Below are 17943 nucleotides of genomic sequence, written 5' to 3'. Positions count from 1 at the left end.
CAAATAGCTCCCTATTCATCTTTTGCTGTTATAAAACCACATTCCTGTTACAGATGATAAGTGAATAATTGCACCTCTCACTAAATTTTCCTGTGTCATTATTAATTGTGCAGGATTAACAAGGTTTAATTTTCTCTCAGAAATCAGCAGTCATACCCTCAACATTTTCAACACCACTAAAGAATCAAAAACAATTGAATGACGCGTTTGGTTGAATTATACTTTCTCCCCAAATGATAGTTTTCTTTAGCTAAAAAAAAATTATTACATGAACTGAGACATTAATGAACAGTTATGTGCAATGCAACTGAGGGTGGCACTTTAAAGTCTTGTGGTAATTTTGAAATGAATTACATAGTGTGGCTTGAAGTTTCGTGTGCAGAATTCACAACATACCATGTATCTGCAATTTGATTGTATGTACGAGGGTCGCCCAGAAAGTAATGCACCACATTTCTTTCCTCTGTCTACAGTAATGGTATGAATGCAAAACTTTAGATATACATTATTTGAATTGTCAGGAGTGCATGTGTAAATTTTGCATTTCTTCAGACAGTGTGGCTGCAGCAGTGTTTCAAAATGGCATCTGTAAGTGATGTACGTTACAAGTAGCGTGTCGTCATTGAATTTCTCACTGCAGAGAAAGAAACTATTGGGAACATTCACAAACATTTGTGCACAGTTTATGGAGAATCTGCAGTCAACAGAAGTACGGTTAGTCGCTGGGCACAGAGGGTGAGGCCATTAGAGGTGATTCGCACAGTGCAGAAATGGCTTAGTGACCAGAACAAGGAGTGGTACCAACAAGGCATACATGCCCTTGTGTCTTGCTGGAGGAAGGCCATAGAACGGGACGGAGATTACGTGGAAAAATAGGGAGTGTAGAAGAAACATCATTCTTTCTTGTGTGTAAGTTTCATTGTGTTCAATAAATAATTTTTGAAGAAAAAAAATGTGGTGCATTACTTTCTGGGCGACCCTCATATGTCTCAAACATTGCCAAATAATCTCAAAGTTGTTAATTATGAACAATGCTTGTATATTCACAAACTGTTTTGGTGTTCACAGGGCCACTACAAAGGACAGAGTCTATGTCAGTGGGCAGCTCTGATAAATTTAAATTTATTACTAGATAACCTTTGACACATTTGGTCATAGCAGATTCCTCAATGCCTTCAACCATGACAGAGCTTCTAATTTACTGCCTCCACTGAAAAAAATGGGATACATTCACATTGCCTTGAAAATAGCCTGTACTGAACTATATAGTACATTTGAACATCTACATAGAAAAGGTTTTATGTGATTTTATATTATGTCACAAATTCTTTTATGATAATTTCTATATCATAAAATGTTTTATGCTGAATTTCAATTCCACATGAGCCAAGGGTCTCCAATTTTGGTCACATTCTGAAAGCTTGTCCATTTTAAGATTATCTTGATTGAAAAAATGTTGTCTTATGAGGCACTATTTTCCCCAATTAAAGGTTATGGAAAGATGAGTTCTAGGAGTATATATAGATTATTATGTTACTCGTATTACATACAACAATGTGAAATCAGAGCTATCAGTTCAAATTGAACGGGTCCAAAGACGGGCTACAAAAATGGTGGAAGGTCTTAAGCATAAAACTTATCAGAAAAGACTTAATGAACTCATTCTGTATAGTCTGGACTCTGGAGGACAGAAGGAAAAGGGGGGGGGGGTATAATCGAAACATTTAAATATGTTAAAGGGTTAAATAAGGTTCAGGAGGGAAGTGTTTTTAATAGGAAAGTGAACACAAGAACAAGGGGACACAATCTGAAGTTAGTTGGGGGAAAGATCAAAAGCAACGTGAGAAAATATTATTTTACTGAAAGAGTAGTAGATCCTTGGAACAAACTTCCAGCAGACGTGGTTGGTAAATCCGCAGTAACTGAATTTAAACATGCCTGGGATAAACATATATCCATCCTAAGATAAAATGCAAGGAATAGTAGGGTAGACTAGATGGACCATGAGGTCTTTTTTTGCCATCAATCTTCTATGTTTCTATGTTTCTTTAGTTGATGTTAGCCTTCATGTGCGTTGAGTCATTTCCAAGAATCTAAGCTGTTGTACTGCAATGGCCCACAGCCTTTTGGGCACCAGGGACCAATTCCATGGAGGGAGGTTTTTCTGTGGACTGGGGGTGCGTGGGGGAAGTGTGGTTTTGCATCCCATGGGTGGGGCTTCATTTATTTAGGCATCCCGGTTTCTGCATGCCACAGACTGGTGCGATGGAGGCCCCTATTGTAGCCCTGTTCGCTTAGCATTATGTGCGGATCTAAAGAACGTGGTTTTTGTAATGGATAGATGAAAAATTTTGTCCATGTACAGATTTTTTAAGTACTGTCTAAGGTTTTTCAATGTTTCATTAGCAATTTTACATTGCCTATTATCAGTAAGTACTCTGGGCAATGGAATAATACGACAGTAATTATATGTTGTAAAGTGCCTATTCTTAACACCTTGAGATACATACCATATTGTTGTCTATAGTGCAGTTGCTATTTTTAAATGAAATAATTTTTTAATTTATTATCTATTTTTAGATAATGCATTTTGGAATATTAGTAAGCTGCGCTCGGGGGAAAAATGATTTGCAGGCAAGATATATATTTTCAGATAAATAAATGTGGGTATTTACCAGCTCTATATTGCAACGTTGAGCAGCCTCTTATCAAGGGCTTCTTCAACTCAAGTAAACCTGTCATCAGGCTTGAAATTACAAAACGATTTGTTTTGTCTGCGAGTAAAGTTGTTAGATACTAAAACACAATTACCAAGCCTGCTCTTTTAGGCCGGTGGGCACGTTTGTACAGCAATCATGAGATCATCTCGTAGTCACTCACCCAAAATGGTGCCAGTGACAAAATCTCTTTTGTCAGGAGGCAAACGAGTAAGGCTGTTCTCCATCAACATGTCTAGAGCTAGGCTCCCAAGCTATCTTCGACCAGTTTCTCCTCCTATCCCTTTTCCAGGTGCTGAGTCACATTTCCAAACAGAGCTCTTAGTTATAGCTTCCTATTAAATCCTCTGGAATACATGCAGGATTCTATAGCTCTTGGATATGAAGAATTACATTAACGACTGTCCCTTTACTTTAAACTGGCTAGTTTTTAATTTTGTTTTTTCTTTCATGCAATTATTTAAAATGGTATCTACAATATCGTTGGCCACTGCATTGTTTTTGACCCCACCACCCACATAGAAACATAGAAGTCTGACGGCAGAAAGAGACCCCATGGTCCATCTAGTCTGCCCTTATACTATTTTCTGAATTTTATCTTAGGATGGATATATGTTTATCCCAGGCATGTTTAAATTCAGTTACTGTGGATTTACCGACCACATCTGCTGGAAGTTTGCTCCAAGGATCTACTACTCTCCTGGACCTTATTTAACCCTTTAACATATTTAAATGTTTCAATCATGTCCCCCCTTTTCCTTCTGTCCTCCAGACTATACAGATTAAGTTCATTAAGTCTTTCCTGATACGTTTTATGCTTAAGACCTTCCACCATTCTTGTAGCCCGTCTTTGGACTCGTTCAATTTTGTCAGTATCTTTTTGTAGGTGAGGTCTCCAGAACTGGACACAGGATTCCAAATGTGGTCTCACCAGCGCTCTATATAGTGGGATCACAATCTCCCTCATCAACTCAGTACAAAACTGGATAAGCAGGAAGGAATTTCTCTTTTGCCTCCATAGCATCATCTTGATCTGCAGCTTTTCTTTCCCTATTTCAGAAACTTTTAGACAGCCTTCACATTGAGATGATGTCCAGATCAGTGGTGGGTTACTGCCGGTTAGGACCGGTTTGCCCATACCGGAGGCGGGAATTTGCTCCCGCTTGTTGAACCAGCAAGCCATGCCCCCGAATCAGTCCTCCAGTGGCTGCTTCCTGAAAGTAACTGGCAAAGAAATTGCACTTCCGGCGCGATGTGAACCATTAGGGAAGGTAAGTAGAAGCCACCCCTTGTCCAGATGTTTTAGACCAGACTGTTTTTCAAACTTGCCAACTATAAAATGTGTGGGACCTCAACTTCCAGAATTCCCCAGCAAGCAAATTGCCGGATGATTTAGACCATTAAAAAAAACAAAACACCTGGAGGTTCTCAACCTGGGGGGTCAGGACCCCTTTGGGGGTCAAATGAATGTTTCACAGAGGTCTCCTAAGACCATGAGAAAAGACAAATTTCCCATGGTGTTAGGAACTAAAACATCTCTTCTGGCGCCTTGGAACATTTTTTTACGGTCCGACCAATCAGGCGTTTATTGTGGAGGTGTCCCTCTGACCTTCCTGCCAATCAGCTTAAAGTTCTGTTTGGAGAATTGGCACTAGACTTATGGCTGGGGGTCACCACAACCTGAGGAACTGTATTAAGCGGTCACGGCATTAGAAAAATTGAGAACCACTGCCTTAGACTGTATGATGCTCATCATAACTGAGCTGGGAATTCTGTGCAGTATTTAGGGGGCACCAGGAGGATTTTGACAAGCTGAAAGCCTTTGTCTCCTTATATCAATGTGCATTTTTCTACTCACCTGCCGACCAACACGGTTGTTGTGAAGCCTCATCCGGGATGGGAGGTCACGATGGCTTTCCCGGGAATCTAGGAATTCCTTTGAAAACTTCTCCCCAAAGTCTACGTCAGGGCTGCAACCCCCCCACTCCCAGGAGTCTTGTAGGCCGGGGGCCTCGGCTGGAAGGTGCTCCAAGTGGACGCCATGCATCATTCCCTTGCCACGGTTCATAGCCTCCAGTTGGAGGCGGTGGAGTTTGAGGCGGAAAGCCTCTTCGTCCCCTCGGCGCTTCTGGTCACAGCCGCAGGCCTGCAGTTTGCCCAAGGAGCAAGCGTTGGAGACCGCGTGGACCACTCCTGCAGCTGCAATGGCGTAGACGAAAGCGCTTTCGCGGAAACCTGCAAGCAAGTAACATAAACCATGTTATTCAATCTCCGCCACAAAGCTCAAAAGCACCACCCTCACTGCAGGATTTTTTTACTTCAATGGGTTTTTTTCCAAACAGCATACAGTGATCCCTCGTTTCTCGTGGGGGATGCGTTCCAAGACCACCCGTGAAGATGAATTTCCGCGAAGTAGAGGAAAGATATTTTTTATGCATGTAATGAGTATTTGGACTTTTAAAATCCACCCTTTGCATTAAATAGTCCTTCTATAATGTTTCTCAGCTGGAACTAAGTGTGATGTCCTACCAGTTTCTTTAATAGAGTACAGTAGTACTGTAGAAGGATTTTATGAATTTTTAATGGATTTAATGGATTTAAGCCCCCTTTGAAAATCCATGAAGTAGCAAATCTACAAAAGATGAACTGCAAAGTAGCGAGGGATTACTGCAATCCAGTGATAGCGAACCTTTTTTTCCCCCGGGTGCCAAAAGTGTGTGTGTGTGTGTGTGTGTGTGTGCTATCGTGAATGCACAAGTGCCCACACCCATAATTCAATGCCTGGAGCCCGGCAAAAATGGCCCTCTGGAGGCCTGAAACAGCCCATTTCCCAAACCCTGGTGGGCCCAGTAGGCCTGTTTTTTGCCATCCCCAGGCTCCAGAGGCAAAAATGCCCACCCCCATCCCCCCAGAGACTCTCTGGAAGCCAAAAACAGACTCCTAGAGCCTCCGGGCAAGCCGAAAATCAGCTGGCCAGCACACACATACACGTTGGAGCTGAGCTAGGGTAACGGCTTGTGTTCCAGCAGATATAGCTCTGTGTGCCACCTGTGGCACCCATGCCATACGTTCACCATCACTGGCATAATCCATGCGTGAACATCTGCTCTGTTACCCATGGGCTTAACTTCATTTACATCAACACCACAACAGAGGCAGGCTGGCCTGGTGATGAAGGTGTTGGGACAGCACTGGGGAGACCAGATTCTATTCCACTATCAGTCACGGAAAGTAATTTACAGCTGCTTGTTCCTCTCAACCTGTTGTGGTTAGCTCTGGCCCAGCTCCTGCCCCAAGGAATGTGCAGGTGGATGTGGGGGGAAACATCCACATGCCGCAGGCCTGTTTTGCTCCCGATGGAATCTGCCGATGAAGCCTTCTCTGAGCAAGGAAGCGTGAGTGACAGGGAAGAGGGGAATTTGGCAGACAGCCCAGGAGGAGATCAATCATCTGTATCATCCCTGGATTCTGAACAAGAATTAATGACACATCCACACATGCGTAGAATGATGCATAGGAGACAACAACTGAAGGATTATTACAAGAGAAAATGAGGCCACCTGTGGTTGGATGGGGCTGCTGTAATTAGTGCTACAGATAAAAGTGCAGCTTGGTGTTTTAGCCTCATGGCAGTTTATCTGATTCATTGTTTGTCAAGATCGTGGGTTTTGTGCTGTTCAAGATTGTGTGTGGACTCTCTGGACTTTAGAATTGGACTCAATTTCCCAGTTATTGGGTGAGCAATTGGATTGCATTTAACCTGTGCCTTGTGTGTACCAGAAAATCCCTTTGACATTTAAAAAGGGAGCTGTTTCTGTTTTTCTGTTTATAAAAACTTTTGGGTTTTCCTTTTATTGTGTGGTGTGTGTCTTCCTGGACTAATTACCCTGTAATTACGGGCGGTTGAAACACGCTGGCAGAACATCAACCAAATGGAGATTATGAAGGAAGGAGCATTGCACACTTTGCCTTGAGCTCCTCTACAAAAGCAAGATATAAAACTTTTGAATAAAATTAGCATCTGAGGGTCTAGCCCAGTGGTTCTCAACCTAGGGGTCAGGAGTCGGGACCCCTTTGGGGGGTTGAATGACTGTTTCACAGTCTAAGACCATGGGGAAAAAACAAATTTCCCATGGTGTTAGGAACTAAAGCTTCTATTCTGGCGCCTTGGAACATATTTTTACAATCCGATCAATCAGGTGTTTACAGTGGGGGTGTCTCTCTGATCTTACTGCCAATCAGTTTAAAGCTTTGTTGGGAGAATTGGTGCTAGACTTATGGTTTGAGGTCGCCACAACATGAGAAACTGTATTAAGGGTTCGCAGCAATAGGAAGGTTGAGAACCACTGGTCTAGTCAGTCTTCCCACTATCAGAAATACATTTTTCAGATTATAGGATTTTGCAACATTGCTCATTCTCTAGTACTTCATAAGACAAACGCAGTGCTGCTGCGCCTCTTCCTCTTTCTTCTCCTGTCCCATTTAAAATTCATATTAATTTCTGTTTTTCATTGTGAACTGGCTAATAGTTAGAATAGTGAAATGCAAAAAAGTACTTTCAATGTTCAGAGAATCTAGATAGATGATAGATAGATAGATAGATCGATAGATAGATAGGTAGGTAGGTAGGTAGGTAGGTAGGTAGGTCGATCGATCGATCGATCGATCGATCGATAGATAGATAGATAGATAGATAGATAGATAGATAATAGATAGATAGATAGGTAGGTTGGTAGGTTGGTAGGTTGGTAGATGATAGATAGATAGATAGATAGATAGATAGATAGATAGATAGATAGATAGATAGGTGGATTAGATAGATAGATAGATAGATAGATAGATAGATAGATAGATAGGTGGATTAGATAGATAGATAGATAGATAGATAGATAGATAGATAGATAGATAGATAGATAGATGCTAGATAGATAGATAGATAGATAGATAGATAGATAGATAGATAGATAGATAGATGCTAGATAGATAGATAGATAGATAGATAGATAGATAGATAGATAGATAGATTCTAATATCTAATAGCACTAGCACTTAAGACTTAAATACCACTTTGCAGTGCATTACAGCTTCCTCTACGCAATTACAGAGTCAGCCTAATGCCCCCAACAATCTGGGTCCTCATTTTACCGACCTTGGAAGGATGGAAGCCTGAGTCAAACTTGAGACTCAAACTGCCAAATCTATTATATCAGGTTTATTAGCATCTTGGGAGAGAGGGAGACCAAATTTTTATGGAACTGGGTTGCAAAAATATGGGACTGTAGTTTGAGCCTTCATTTCTCACCACCCTCAAAGGCACACTCAAACAGGAAGGTCAAAACAGTGGCAAGAATACCTAGGCTAGATTGAACTTGGCTTTCCCCCACCTACTTCCCACTATGGAATCCCATTATTTCCTGCTTCCTGTTCTAATTCCTGTTCACAGCAATCCCTGTTCCAGTTGCAGGATGGTTTTCATTAGCCCGCTTGTCCAAACACATTCATTTTCAAAGAAAAAAGAAAGAAACAAGTCTCTTCAAATTTCTGAAAAGAAAAGGAGCACTAAGCCTGTTCCAATTTATAATTTCATTATTGCTTAATTATTTTTGGAGACAATTTCTCTCTCTATCGTGAATTGGAAAGCTTACTCTTGTCTTGCATTCAGCATTGTTTTACAAAGGGATCAATTGAGTACATTATCCCTCCTATTATTTATATTACAAAGCTATGGCTTTTTTTAAAAATTCCAACATGCATAGAAAGATACGTGAGCCTGCCCAAGCCTACAGCTCATCTCAAACTGTCCCCCTCCAAAAGACCTTCTGTGAACACACTTAAGGGCTATCAGGGACTGAAGGTTTTAAGCTGGGAAAATGAACACTGAATGTGGCTTCCTCCAATACTGTACCGTCCTTCTAGCCTAATTTTCCTCTATGATCATCCTCCATTTAACTGGGGCGAGGGGGAGAGAGAGAGACTGGGGTAATGCAATCACAATTTTGCCCTACGATGGTCATTTAGAACTGGAGAAAATTCTTATTTAAAACAAGGATGTACAATTGAACCATCATTTCATCTTCTCACTTCAGTAACTAGCATGTTATATTACATTAGATCAGTAGTTCTCAACCTGGGGGTCGGGACCCCTTTGGGGGGTCATATGAGTGTTTCAGAGGGGTCACCTAAGACCATGGGAAAAGACAAATTTCCCATGGTGTTAGGAACTAAAGTTTCTATTCTGGCGCCTTGGAACATATTTTTAGAATCCGACCAATCAGGCGTTTCCAGTGGGGATGTCCCTGTGACTTTCTTGCCAATCATCTTAAAGCTTTGTTGGGTGAATTGACGCTAAACTTATGGTTGGGGGTCACCACAACATGAGAAACTGTATTAACTGTTTTAAGTGTTAGGTCCCACAGAGTTGGCCTTCTTCGGGTCCCATCGACGAAACAATGTCGTCTGGCAAGACCCAGGGGAAGAGCCTTCTCTGTGGAGGCCCCGACCCTCTGGAATCAACTCCCCCCGGAGATTAGGAGTGAGCCCACCCTCCTTGCCTTTCGCAAACTCCTTAAAACTCACCTCTGCCGTCAGGCATGGGGAAATTGATTCCCCTGGGCCGTTTCCGCTTTATGTGCGGTTTGTATGAGATGTATGATTGTTCTTATATTAATGGGTTTTAAATTGTTTTAATTTTGGATTTGTATTGTTTCTGTTGTTGTGAGCCGCCCTGAGTCTTCAGAGAGGGGCAGCATACAAATCAAATAAATGGATGGATGGATGGATGGATGAATAAAATAAATGGTTCGCGGCATTAGTAAGGTTGAGAACCATTGCATTAGATTCTTTGTGCATGCACAGATGCCTCACCGAATCCTCTGGACTTCCGGTAGGCCTTTGGGCTGTTTTTGCTCTCCCCAGGATTCAGGAAAGCCTCCTGAAGCCTGGGGATGGTGAAAAATGGCCCAACAGGCCAACCGGAAGTTTGGAAATGAAATGGAAGTGGATCTGCCCTACTACTTACCTTCAGATAGTTGCAGCCAGCAGTGTTCCCTCTATTTTTTTGGGGGGGGGAAGTATAGTGTCTGAGCGGCAGTCCCTTTGGGACTGGGCAGCACTCTTTCCCTCTTGGCTTCTGGGCAGGTTTGAAAAACTCTGAGTTGATGATGATTTTTAAGTGAGCCATTGCTCACTGCTCAGCTTAGAGGGAACTATGGCAGCCAGGCCTCGCACACCTCGGCCCATTTCTTCTGCAGCCAGCAAGGCTTTCCTGAAGGCCTCTGTAGCAGATAATAGAGCTCTGGATCAACCTGGAGCTGTGTTATCGGTTGCAAAGGCATTCAGGAAAGCCTTGCCAGCTGCCAAGGTGCACGAGGCCTGGCCGTGACTGTCCAAAGCTGAGGATGTTCCTGAAGACCTCTGAAAAGCCGCACACAGTTCTACAGAAATCAGAAAATCCCTTTGCCACAGAGCAAAGTGTATACAGTATAAGCAGTAAAAATTTTTTAAAAAAAAACCTGCACAGGGAGTGCAAAATTAATTCTTTCTTCGGTCTTGTGCTCTTGTAATATTCCATTGATCAGGATCTTTTTTTTCATTAAGAAAATGAGTCATAGATAAAACACTGCCATCGGCTACAAGAACTTCTAAAAATGTCACGGTGACAGCCAGGAAAATTTTCTGATCAAGACTGCAGCTTGGATGAAGGGCCTGATGTGCCAAGTAATTAATAATAATAATAATAATAATAATAATAATAATAATAATAATAATAATAATAATAATAATAATTTAGATGTGTATGCGAAATATACGAAGTTCCAAAGAACCATAAAAATAAGTTTGTGTGGACTTCCTACATCTCCTGGGAGAAAAGGTAAATTTTGCATTTGCATGGATTCATTTCACAGAAAACAAAGCAATGCCTTTTAACGCAATTCATTAGGAGCAACGTTGGGAGACTAAGGCTCCTCCAGCCCAGTTTCTGGGATTTGTATGATCAGTGAGGAGACCAGGAACCTCCTTGAAAACAAGTTGTGGAGAAAAGTTAATGGCAATTTCTGCATTGGTACAAGCAGCAAATGCAGCCCGACCAGGCACCCTAATTCTAACCCAAACCCAAACCTTTGACCTGAGTGATGTCAAGTTGGCCACCTTTAAGCCAGTCACGTGACCTTTAAGCCACCCCGATCACATGATCATCAAGCCACTCCCACCTCGCCATATGACCAACAAGCCACACCCACAAAATAAGCCATATCCACAGTGTGGTAGTAAAATTTTGCAACCCTTTACTGCATATACTGCATGAGAAATTGCCCACTTCACATCATCTGTCAGAGGGAACAATCTATAAAATGCCAATCCTGGGCAACACTGGAACAAGTAGATCAGGGGCATCCAACCTTGGCCACTTTATGACTTGTGAACTTTGACTCTCATAATTTCGTTAATTCTGGGAGTTGAAGTCCACAAGTCTTAAAGTGGCCAAGATTTGATGCCCCCGAAATAGGTCATTTGGTAAGCAGTCAAAAGAATAATAATGGCCCAATGAACAGCTGTTGATAATCTATTTTCTCATCAAAGCGGCTTGTTGGCATGAACCTAGATAATAATAATAATAATAATAATAATAATAATAATAATAATAATTTATTAGATTTGTATGCCGCCCCTCTCCGAAGACTCAGGGCAGCTCACAACAACGATAAAAACAATATTATAATGGCACAAATCTAATATTAAAAAACTAAAAACCCTATCATAATTAAAAACCAAACAGCACATACATACCAAACATAAATTATAATAAGCCTGGGGGTAGATCCTTCCACCCTGTTCCTTTTCTTGATTCAGACAAAGCAACATACTATACAAGTCTTAAACTGAGTCCTGAATGGCTTGCACTGTAGTCCTTTCCTGCAAAACTCATTTTATTTACTTGCATTTTACTAAGGGATTCATAGAATGTGGTCCTTCATTTGCAATCTGTTTCAGTCTTTTCCTAGAATGTCCTCAATCTTTACTGCAGAAAACCCAACCCCCTTCAGAAGAAGGGAAGAAGAACAGCAGCTCAGCAGATGTAGCTTTCAAGTGGACAATAACAATACAAGCAACACTCCAACTTGGAGCACAGAGTCAGTAGGATATATTTGCAGCGAGATCCATTTATCAGTAGTGATGGGCGAACCGAACCCGCACAATTCGGGCCCGTACCGAATTTTGTGGTGTTCCGTATGCTGAACACGAACCTGAAATTTTTTCAAACTTCGGGCAAAGTTTGCGGTCGTGTTCGGCGTTCGGAGCTTTGACGTCACCAGCAGGTTGCTAAGGACGCCAAGGTGATCACTTCCTGGATTCCATGGAATCCAGGAAGTGATCACCTTGGCGTCCTTAGCAACCTGCTGGTGACGTCAAAGTTCTGCCCCCAGAATCTCTTCGTGGGAGGGATTCCCCGTTCGGGTTCAGGTTTGGTTCGGGTTCGGCCGAATTTTGCGTAAAGTTCGTCCGAACTTGCCGAACCCGAACACTGTTGGGTTCGCCCATCTCTATTTATCAGCTGCGTTGATGTTGTTTGCAACTACAGTATTTTAATTAGTGTGTATTTAATTTAATGTGTTTCTGGAGGCAACTTCAAACATTTCACAGGCACCACTATGGAAGCATGGAAGTATAGCAAAGGGAAATATCTGTGTTGTATCTCATTTGTAATTTGCAGTCAAAATGGATATTGAGGAAAGGTGTGTGTGTGTCCCTTTGCTTTCCCCCCCTCTCTTTCTTTTCATCATTATCCATCTTAAAAGTAATGTCTTTACGTTATCACAAGAAGATTATACTATCTAATGCCATTTTCTCTGTGCAGAAGGAGGGGAGGGGAATGCTGCACTCAACTGTCTTTCTGCCAAACGCTACAATAAAGTCACCCATGATCTCTTGAGCTCGAGCGTTTTAGAAAGTGGGAGGAGGGGATCCCAAAACGCAAGCCTTCTGGCAGTGATGCCCTTTGCCAATTGCAAATTCAATGCTATCCAAACATTCCTGGCTCTGCACCACCACCTTAATTCAAGATGAAAGATAGATCCCCGTTGGGTTTTTCAATTGCTGTTTCTGGCTAAGGCTCCCTCGGTTGTCTGAGGTCCACACATATTCAAGCATTCACAAAGTGGGATTTCAACATCTATTGTTCCATCTGTTTCACAGCCTTTAAGATCTCAACTCTTTTTTCTTTTCTTTTTTTTTTTGGTTGCTGTTCTTTATTGTTAACTGAGTGATTTTAAGGCACATGATACAGTTCCCTGCTGAAGCTAAGCAGGTCTGGTCCTGCAGGCTGTTTAGAGGGAGACTCAGCCTGCCTGAACCACTGAAAGCTTCTTTAAGAAATACGGCTAGATGGAAAGCAGAATGAAGAAAACATATTAATATTATTATACTACCGTATTAGCGATGCCCGTTCCAGAAGACTTTGGGCAGCTTATGGTATGCAAATACTCAGTTTAAAAACAGTTTAAATAAAAAAAACACAAGGCAAGACAGGGCAACCCAGATGGAAAACAATCACACCGATAAAAACTTTAAAGGGGCTCAACAGATACATGGCCCCCAGGCCTGGGAGCAGAGCCAAATCTTAGGGGGCTTCCAGAATTCTAGGAGAATCGATGCTTTCTCAGACCCATAAGCTGGCAAAGAATGGGATCTGAAGCGCGCCCACGCTGCCCGAGCACACCCATTCTCCAGTAACCTCTGGAGAGCGGTTGTCACTGAGATAACCAGGCCCTATGCTACATTGAGCTTTCAAAGTTACAACCAGCCCTCGAATTGCACATGGAAGCCAATTAGCAGCCAGGGCAGCATGCAAAGCAGCAATGATACATGGGCATGATAAGTGTCTATTGTTACTGCTTGTGCTGCTGTGTTTTCAACCAGTCAGAGCTACCATGTGGAGCATATTGTAATGGTCCAGTTGTGAAATCTAGGCTCAGTGTCTGCGTTTTATTTTATTTTATTTTTTATTTATTTATTTATTTATTTATTTATGTTTGTTTGTTTGTTTGTTTGTTTGTCAAACATGGACAAGATAGCAGGTATAGGTATAAACATAAACATAAGCAAAGTATGTACAGATAAATTATTATTATTGTTGTTGTTGTTGTTGTTTTGTTGTTTCTTGTTGTTGTTGTTGCTGTTGTTCTTGTTGTTGTTGTTGTTGTTGTTGTTATTATTATTATTATTATTATTATTATTATTATTATTATTATTTAGACTTTTATGCCGCCCTTCTCCAAAGACTGGGGACAATAGGACAGTAAGTCAGGGACAGTAGATACAATGGTGCACTTATGCACACATATTGAATGCTAACCATTTAGAACCGTGATGGTGAACCTATGGCAGATGGCACGCGGAGAGCCATATCGTAGGACACGCAAGCAGTGATGGGCAGCCAAAGTTTTTACTGCCACACTGTGCGTGTGGCTTATTTTGTGGGTGTGGTTTGATGGTCATGTGACTGGGTAGGAGTGGCTCGGCTCTCCTTTTCCCCCCTACTGCTGCTGCTGTGTCTGTGCTCCTTGCTTTTTTCCTTTCCTCCTTCCTGGCCTCGGGAGCTGACCGCATGAGGCTGGAGGGGAGCTGGGCAGGAGAGAGGGAAGCTCGTCCAAGGCCAGGAAGGAGGAAAGAGGAATAAAGCAAGGAGCGCAGACACAGCAACAGGGAAAAAAGGAGAGCCCAGCTGAGACCTGTAATATCAGACGTGACTGCCGCTGATCAGCTGGAGCTGGACATGCAGCTTCATTTCCGCCGGTGGAACTATGTCCCACCCCATCCTACCTGCTGCCCACCCCTGCACACAAGGCATTTCCCTATATCAGCTCCAGTGCACATGTGCATGCTAGGTAGGCCATTTCATCCTCCAGACGCTTCGGAGAAGCTTCCCTGAAGCTCCGGAGGCAAAAAAATCCCCCAAAGGACAAACTGGAAGTTTGGAAAAATGCATTTCCGGTTTGCTGTTGTGCTGGTTTTTGCACTCTGGAGGGTTTGTTGGGTTTAACCACTCTACTACATGCTTGCACTGTCTTGTAAACACATCTCTATGGTCAGGTCGCAATTAACTGACCAGTGTGTCATGTTTTGATGACCAAAAGGGGCAGGTACTCTACTATATAAACCTCTGCAGAGTAGATGCTCCCCCCTCTTCTGAACTCTTTTCGCCTTGATGACCCTTCCTTGTCCACCTCCTCTGTGCTCCATTATCCTCGGCTGAGGACACATGTGTGAGATGAAATCCAAAGCCATCCTCACACATGGGACCATCCAGAAGTTATTAATATGGTCTGGAATATAAACTTATCTGCCTGCAATCTGTAATTGCATGAATCAACAAAATTTTAAGTAAAGATTGTATTTTTCATCTTTATGAGGGAGTGATCATTCATTGCTAACAAATGGGATTCTGAACCACGTGTTATTTCTTGCCATGCTAACTCCGCTGCAAATTAAGCCAGCTGAAATCTGCTAATGCAAATAATATTAATAATAATCAAAATACCCAACAGGGTTCAGGGAAGCTTCCTGAAGGCCCGGAGTGCAAAAAATCAGCACAATGGGCAAACCGGAAGTGTGTTTTCCCAAACTTCCGGTTTGCCCATTTGGGCATTTTTTTTCACCTGCCAGGCTTCAGAAAGGCCTGTGCGCATGCGCGGGGGGAGGGCAGCATGGGGGGGTCAGCGCGGGAGGGGCGCGTGTGCATGCAGGGGGGGGAGGGAAGGGTTGGGGGCACATGCACATGCTAGCACACCCACACACCCCTCTTTCGGCACGTGAACCAAAAAAGGTTCACCATCACTGATTTAGAACAAACCTACTTAATTCCAAAAGTCCAAAATAATGATATCTATTTTACCAGATTTGGTCCTGTCAAGAGCAAAGAGCGAGAGGTGTCACTGGGTGGCTGTTGTTGCAACTATCACAAGCTGCTTGAATGATGGTCCAGTAGGACCCAAGGGTGGGAGATTCAATACACAGACAAAAGTGCATAACAACAAGAACAACAAAGGCTGTGGGGTTTGCATTCTCTTAGTGGAGAGGAGATGAAAACCACTTAAACTGAATGCTTAGGTAAGTTAATTGGGTGGTGGTGATCTTTATTAGCTCTTGAAGGATATTTGCAAGGCAATCAAGATTTAGGATTCTTTCTCGATAGATTTATAGCAAAATTAATAATTTTGTATTATGATTTTGGGGGGGGATTATACAAGAGTTACTAACAGAATACTGCATTTTATTGAACTGGAAATAGAAGATATTTGACATTGTACTAAAGCATATGAAGGAAAAAAATCAAAAAAATTATACTGCAAAAGATTCAGGATTCTTCTTCAAAAGTATATCAAGCATTCTGTTATTACCGTTCGATCAATACTGGCAAAACAACATGATAACAACAACACTGTCAGACTTTCTACTAAATCTACACTTCTATTCTACTAGTTTTTCTCATGATTCCTATCACCCATTTCCTCCCATGTTGACTGTGTGACTGTAACTTGTTGCTTATATCCTAAGATTTTTATTAATATTGCTTCTTCATTGCTTATTTGACCCCATGACAATCATTAAGTGTTGTACCACATGATTCTTGACAAATGTACATTTTATTTTATGTACACTGAGAGCATATGCACCAAGACAAATTCCTTGTGTGTCCAATCACACTTGGCCAATAAAAATTCTATTCTATTCTATTCTATTCTATTCTATTCTATACAGGCATGATTTTTTACCACTAAACAGCTTCATTTTGAGGACAAAGTAAAATAACATACTAAGATCAGGAAAGGTTTAAGACCATATCCTGAGCAATTTAATCTATCCTATGCCCCATACCCGTGTTACCCAAAGCAGTGTTTCCCAACCTTGGCAACTTGAAGATATCTGGACTTCATAATCTCCCTCTTCCTGCTTGTTCTACCTCTAGCTATGCAGCCAAGCATCCTACTTGCTTTTCTTACCGCCCGACCACACTGTTCACCCATTTTGAGACTGTCAGAAATCACGACCCCTAAATCCTTTTCTTCTGAAGTTTTTGCTAACACAGAACTGCCAATACAATACTCAGATTGAGGATTCCTTTTCCCCAATTGCATGCACAGAAGCTGGTTTTTTTGGCACTGCGCATGCACCACTATCTTATTTGGGGTGGGGTTTTTTTGCTATTTTTTGCTGATTTTTGCTTCTGTGCATGCGCAGAAGCTGAGTTTCTTGCGCTGGGCACGCGCCACCCTCTTGTTTTGGGCTTTTAAAAAAATAGAATCTGCTATAAAATAGAACTGCCATCTGTTTATTTTTTAATTTATTTTACTCTTTTTTACTATATTTTTTTCTGGCTATTGCTTTTATGCATGCCCAGTAACTGAGTTTTTGGCACTTTTATTTATTTTATTTTATTAATCAGATTTGTATGCTGACCCTCTCCGCAGACTCGAAAGGAAGGAAGCAAACCGGCGGCAAGATAAGTTTTGAACTCACCCCTGGGCCTGTTGTAAGTCGATGCCTACCTGTAAAAAACTGACCTGTTCTCAACTTATGACCATTATGGAGCCTGCCCATCAGGGCTGAAAGTCCCTAAATCACCCAACAGTCAATAAATAAACTAGTGTAAACCGAGGATGTCCTGTAGTGTTTCCCAACCTTGGCAACTTGAATATATTTGGACTTCAACTCCCAGAATTCCCCATTCTGGGAGTTGAAGTCCAAATATTCCCCATTCGCTGGCTGGGGAATTCTGGGAGTTGAAGTCCAAATATCTTCAAGTTGCCAAGGTTGGGAAACACTGGCCTAAAGTAACTACAGTCATGGACTACAAAGGAAGCATATTACAATTGTTGAACTTTAACTTTTTTTAAAAAAACCACTGGGGATCCAATGGTAGTTCTCCCTATCTCGTTTATTTTCTCCGTCAACTTCTAAACCAGCAAAGGAAGACCAATTGACCAATCTCTCCATCTCATTATCCTCCTGCTAGGCATTTTATTTTGTTTTTTTATAAATTTTATTGATTTTCATAAAATAGACAAACAAACATACAAACATTAAACACAAAATGGGGATACATTTTCCCCGCTTGTCTTGAAAGTATAAATTCAAATACAGAAAAAGAATACATAATTAGATATATGTTGAATATTAAAAATTTTGCTAAATTTTGAATTAAAGTTTTTCACATTTTTACTAATAT

At 41.7% G+C, this 17943-nt stretch overlaps 1 protein-coding gene across 3 annotated transcripts in view; it reads right to left on the bottom strand.

Annotated features, from left to right (window-relative positions):
- The window catches only part of WNT10A (Wnt family member 10A), a 90446-nt gene that overhangs the window by 17016 nt on the left and 55487 nt on the right, over positions 1-17943 (bottom strand). For all 3 annotated transcript variants that reach the window (XM_070729054.1, XM_070729047.1, XM_070729066.1), the window contains exon 3: positions 4576-4952. In XM_070729054.1, the coding sequence (XP_070585155.1) occupies positions 4576-4952 (377 nt within the window). The remainder of the gene's footprint in view (positions 1-4575; positions 4953-17943) is intronic.

Source organism: Erythrolamprus reginae, chromosome 1 (assembly GCF_031021105.1).
Source record: "Erythrolamprus reginae isolate rEryReg1 chromosome 1, rEryReg1.hap1, whole genome shotgun sequence".
Lineage (NCBI taxonomy): Eukaryota > Metazoa > Chordata > Lepidosauria > Squamata > Dipsadidae > Erythrolamprus > Erythrolamprus reginae.
The sequence above is the reverse complement of the archived record's forward strand: the minus strand, read 5'-3'. Positions and strand labels throughout refer to the sequence as shown.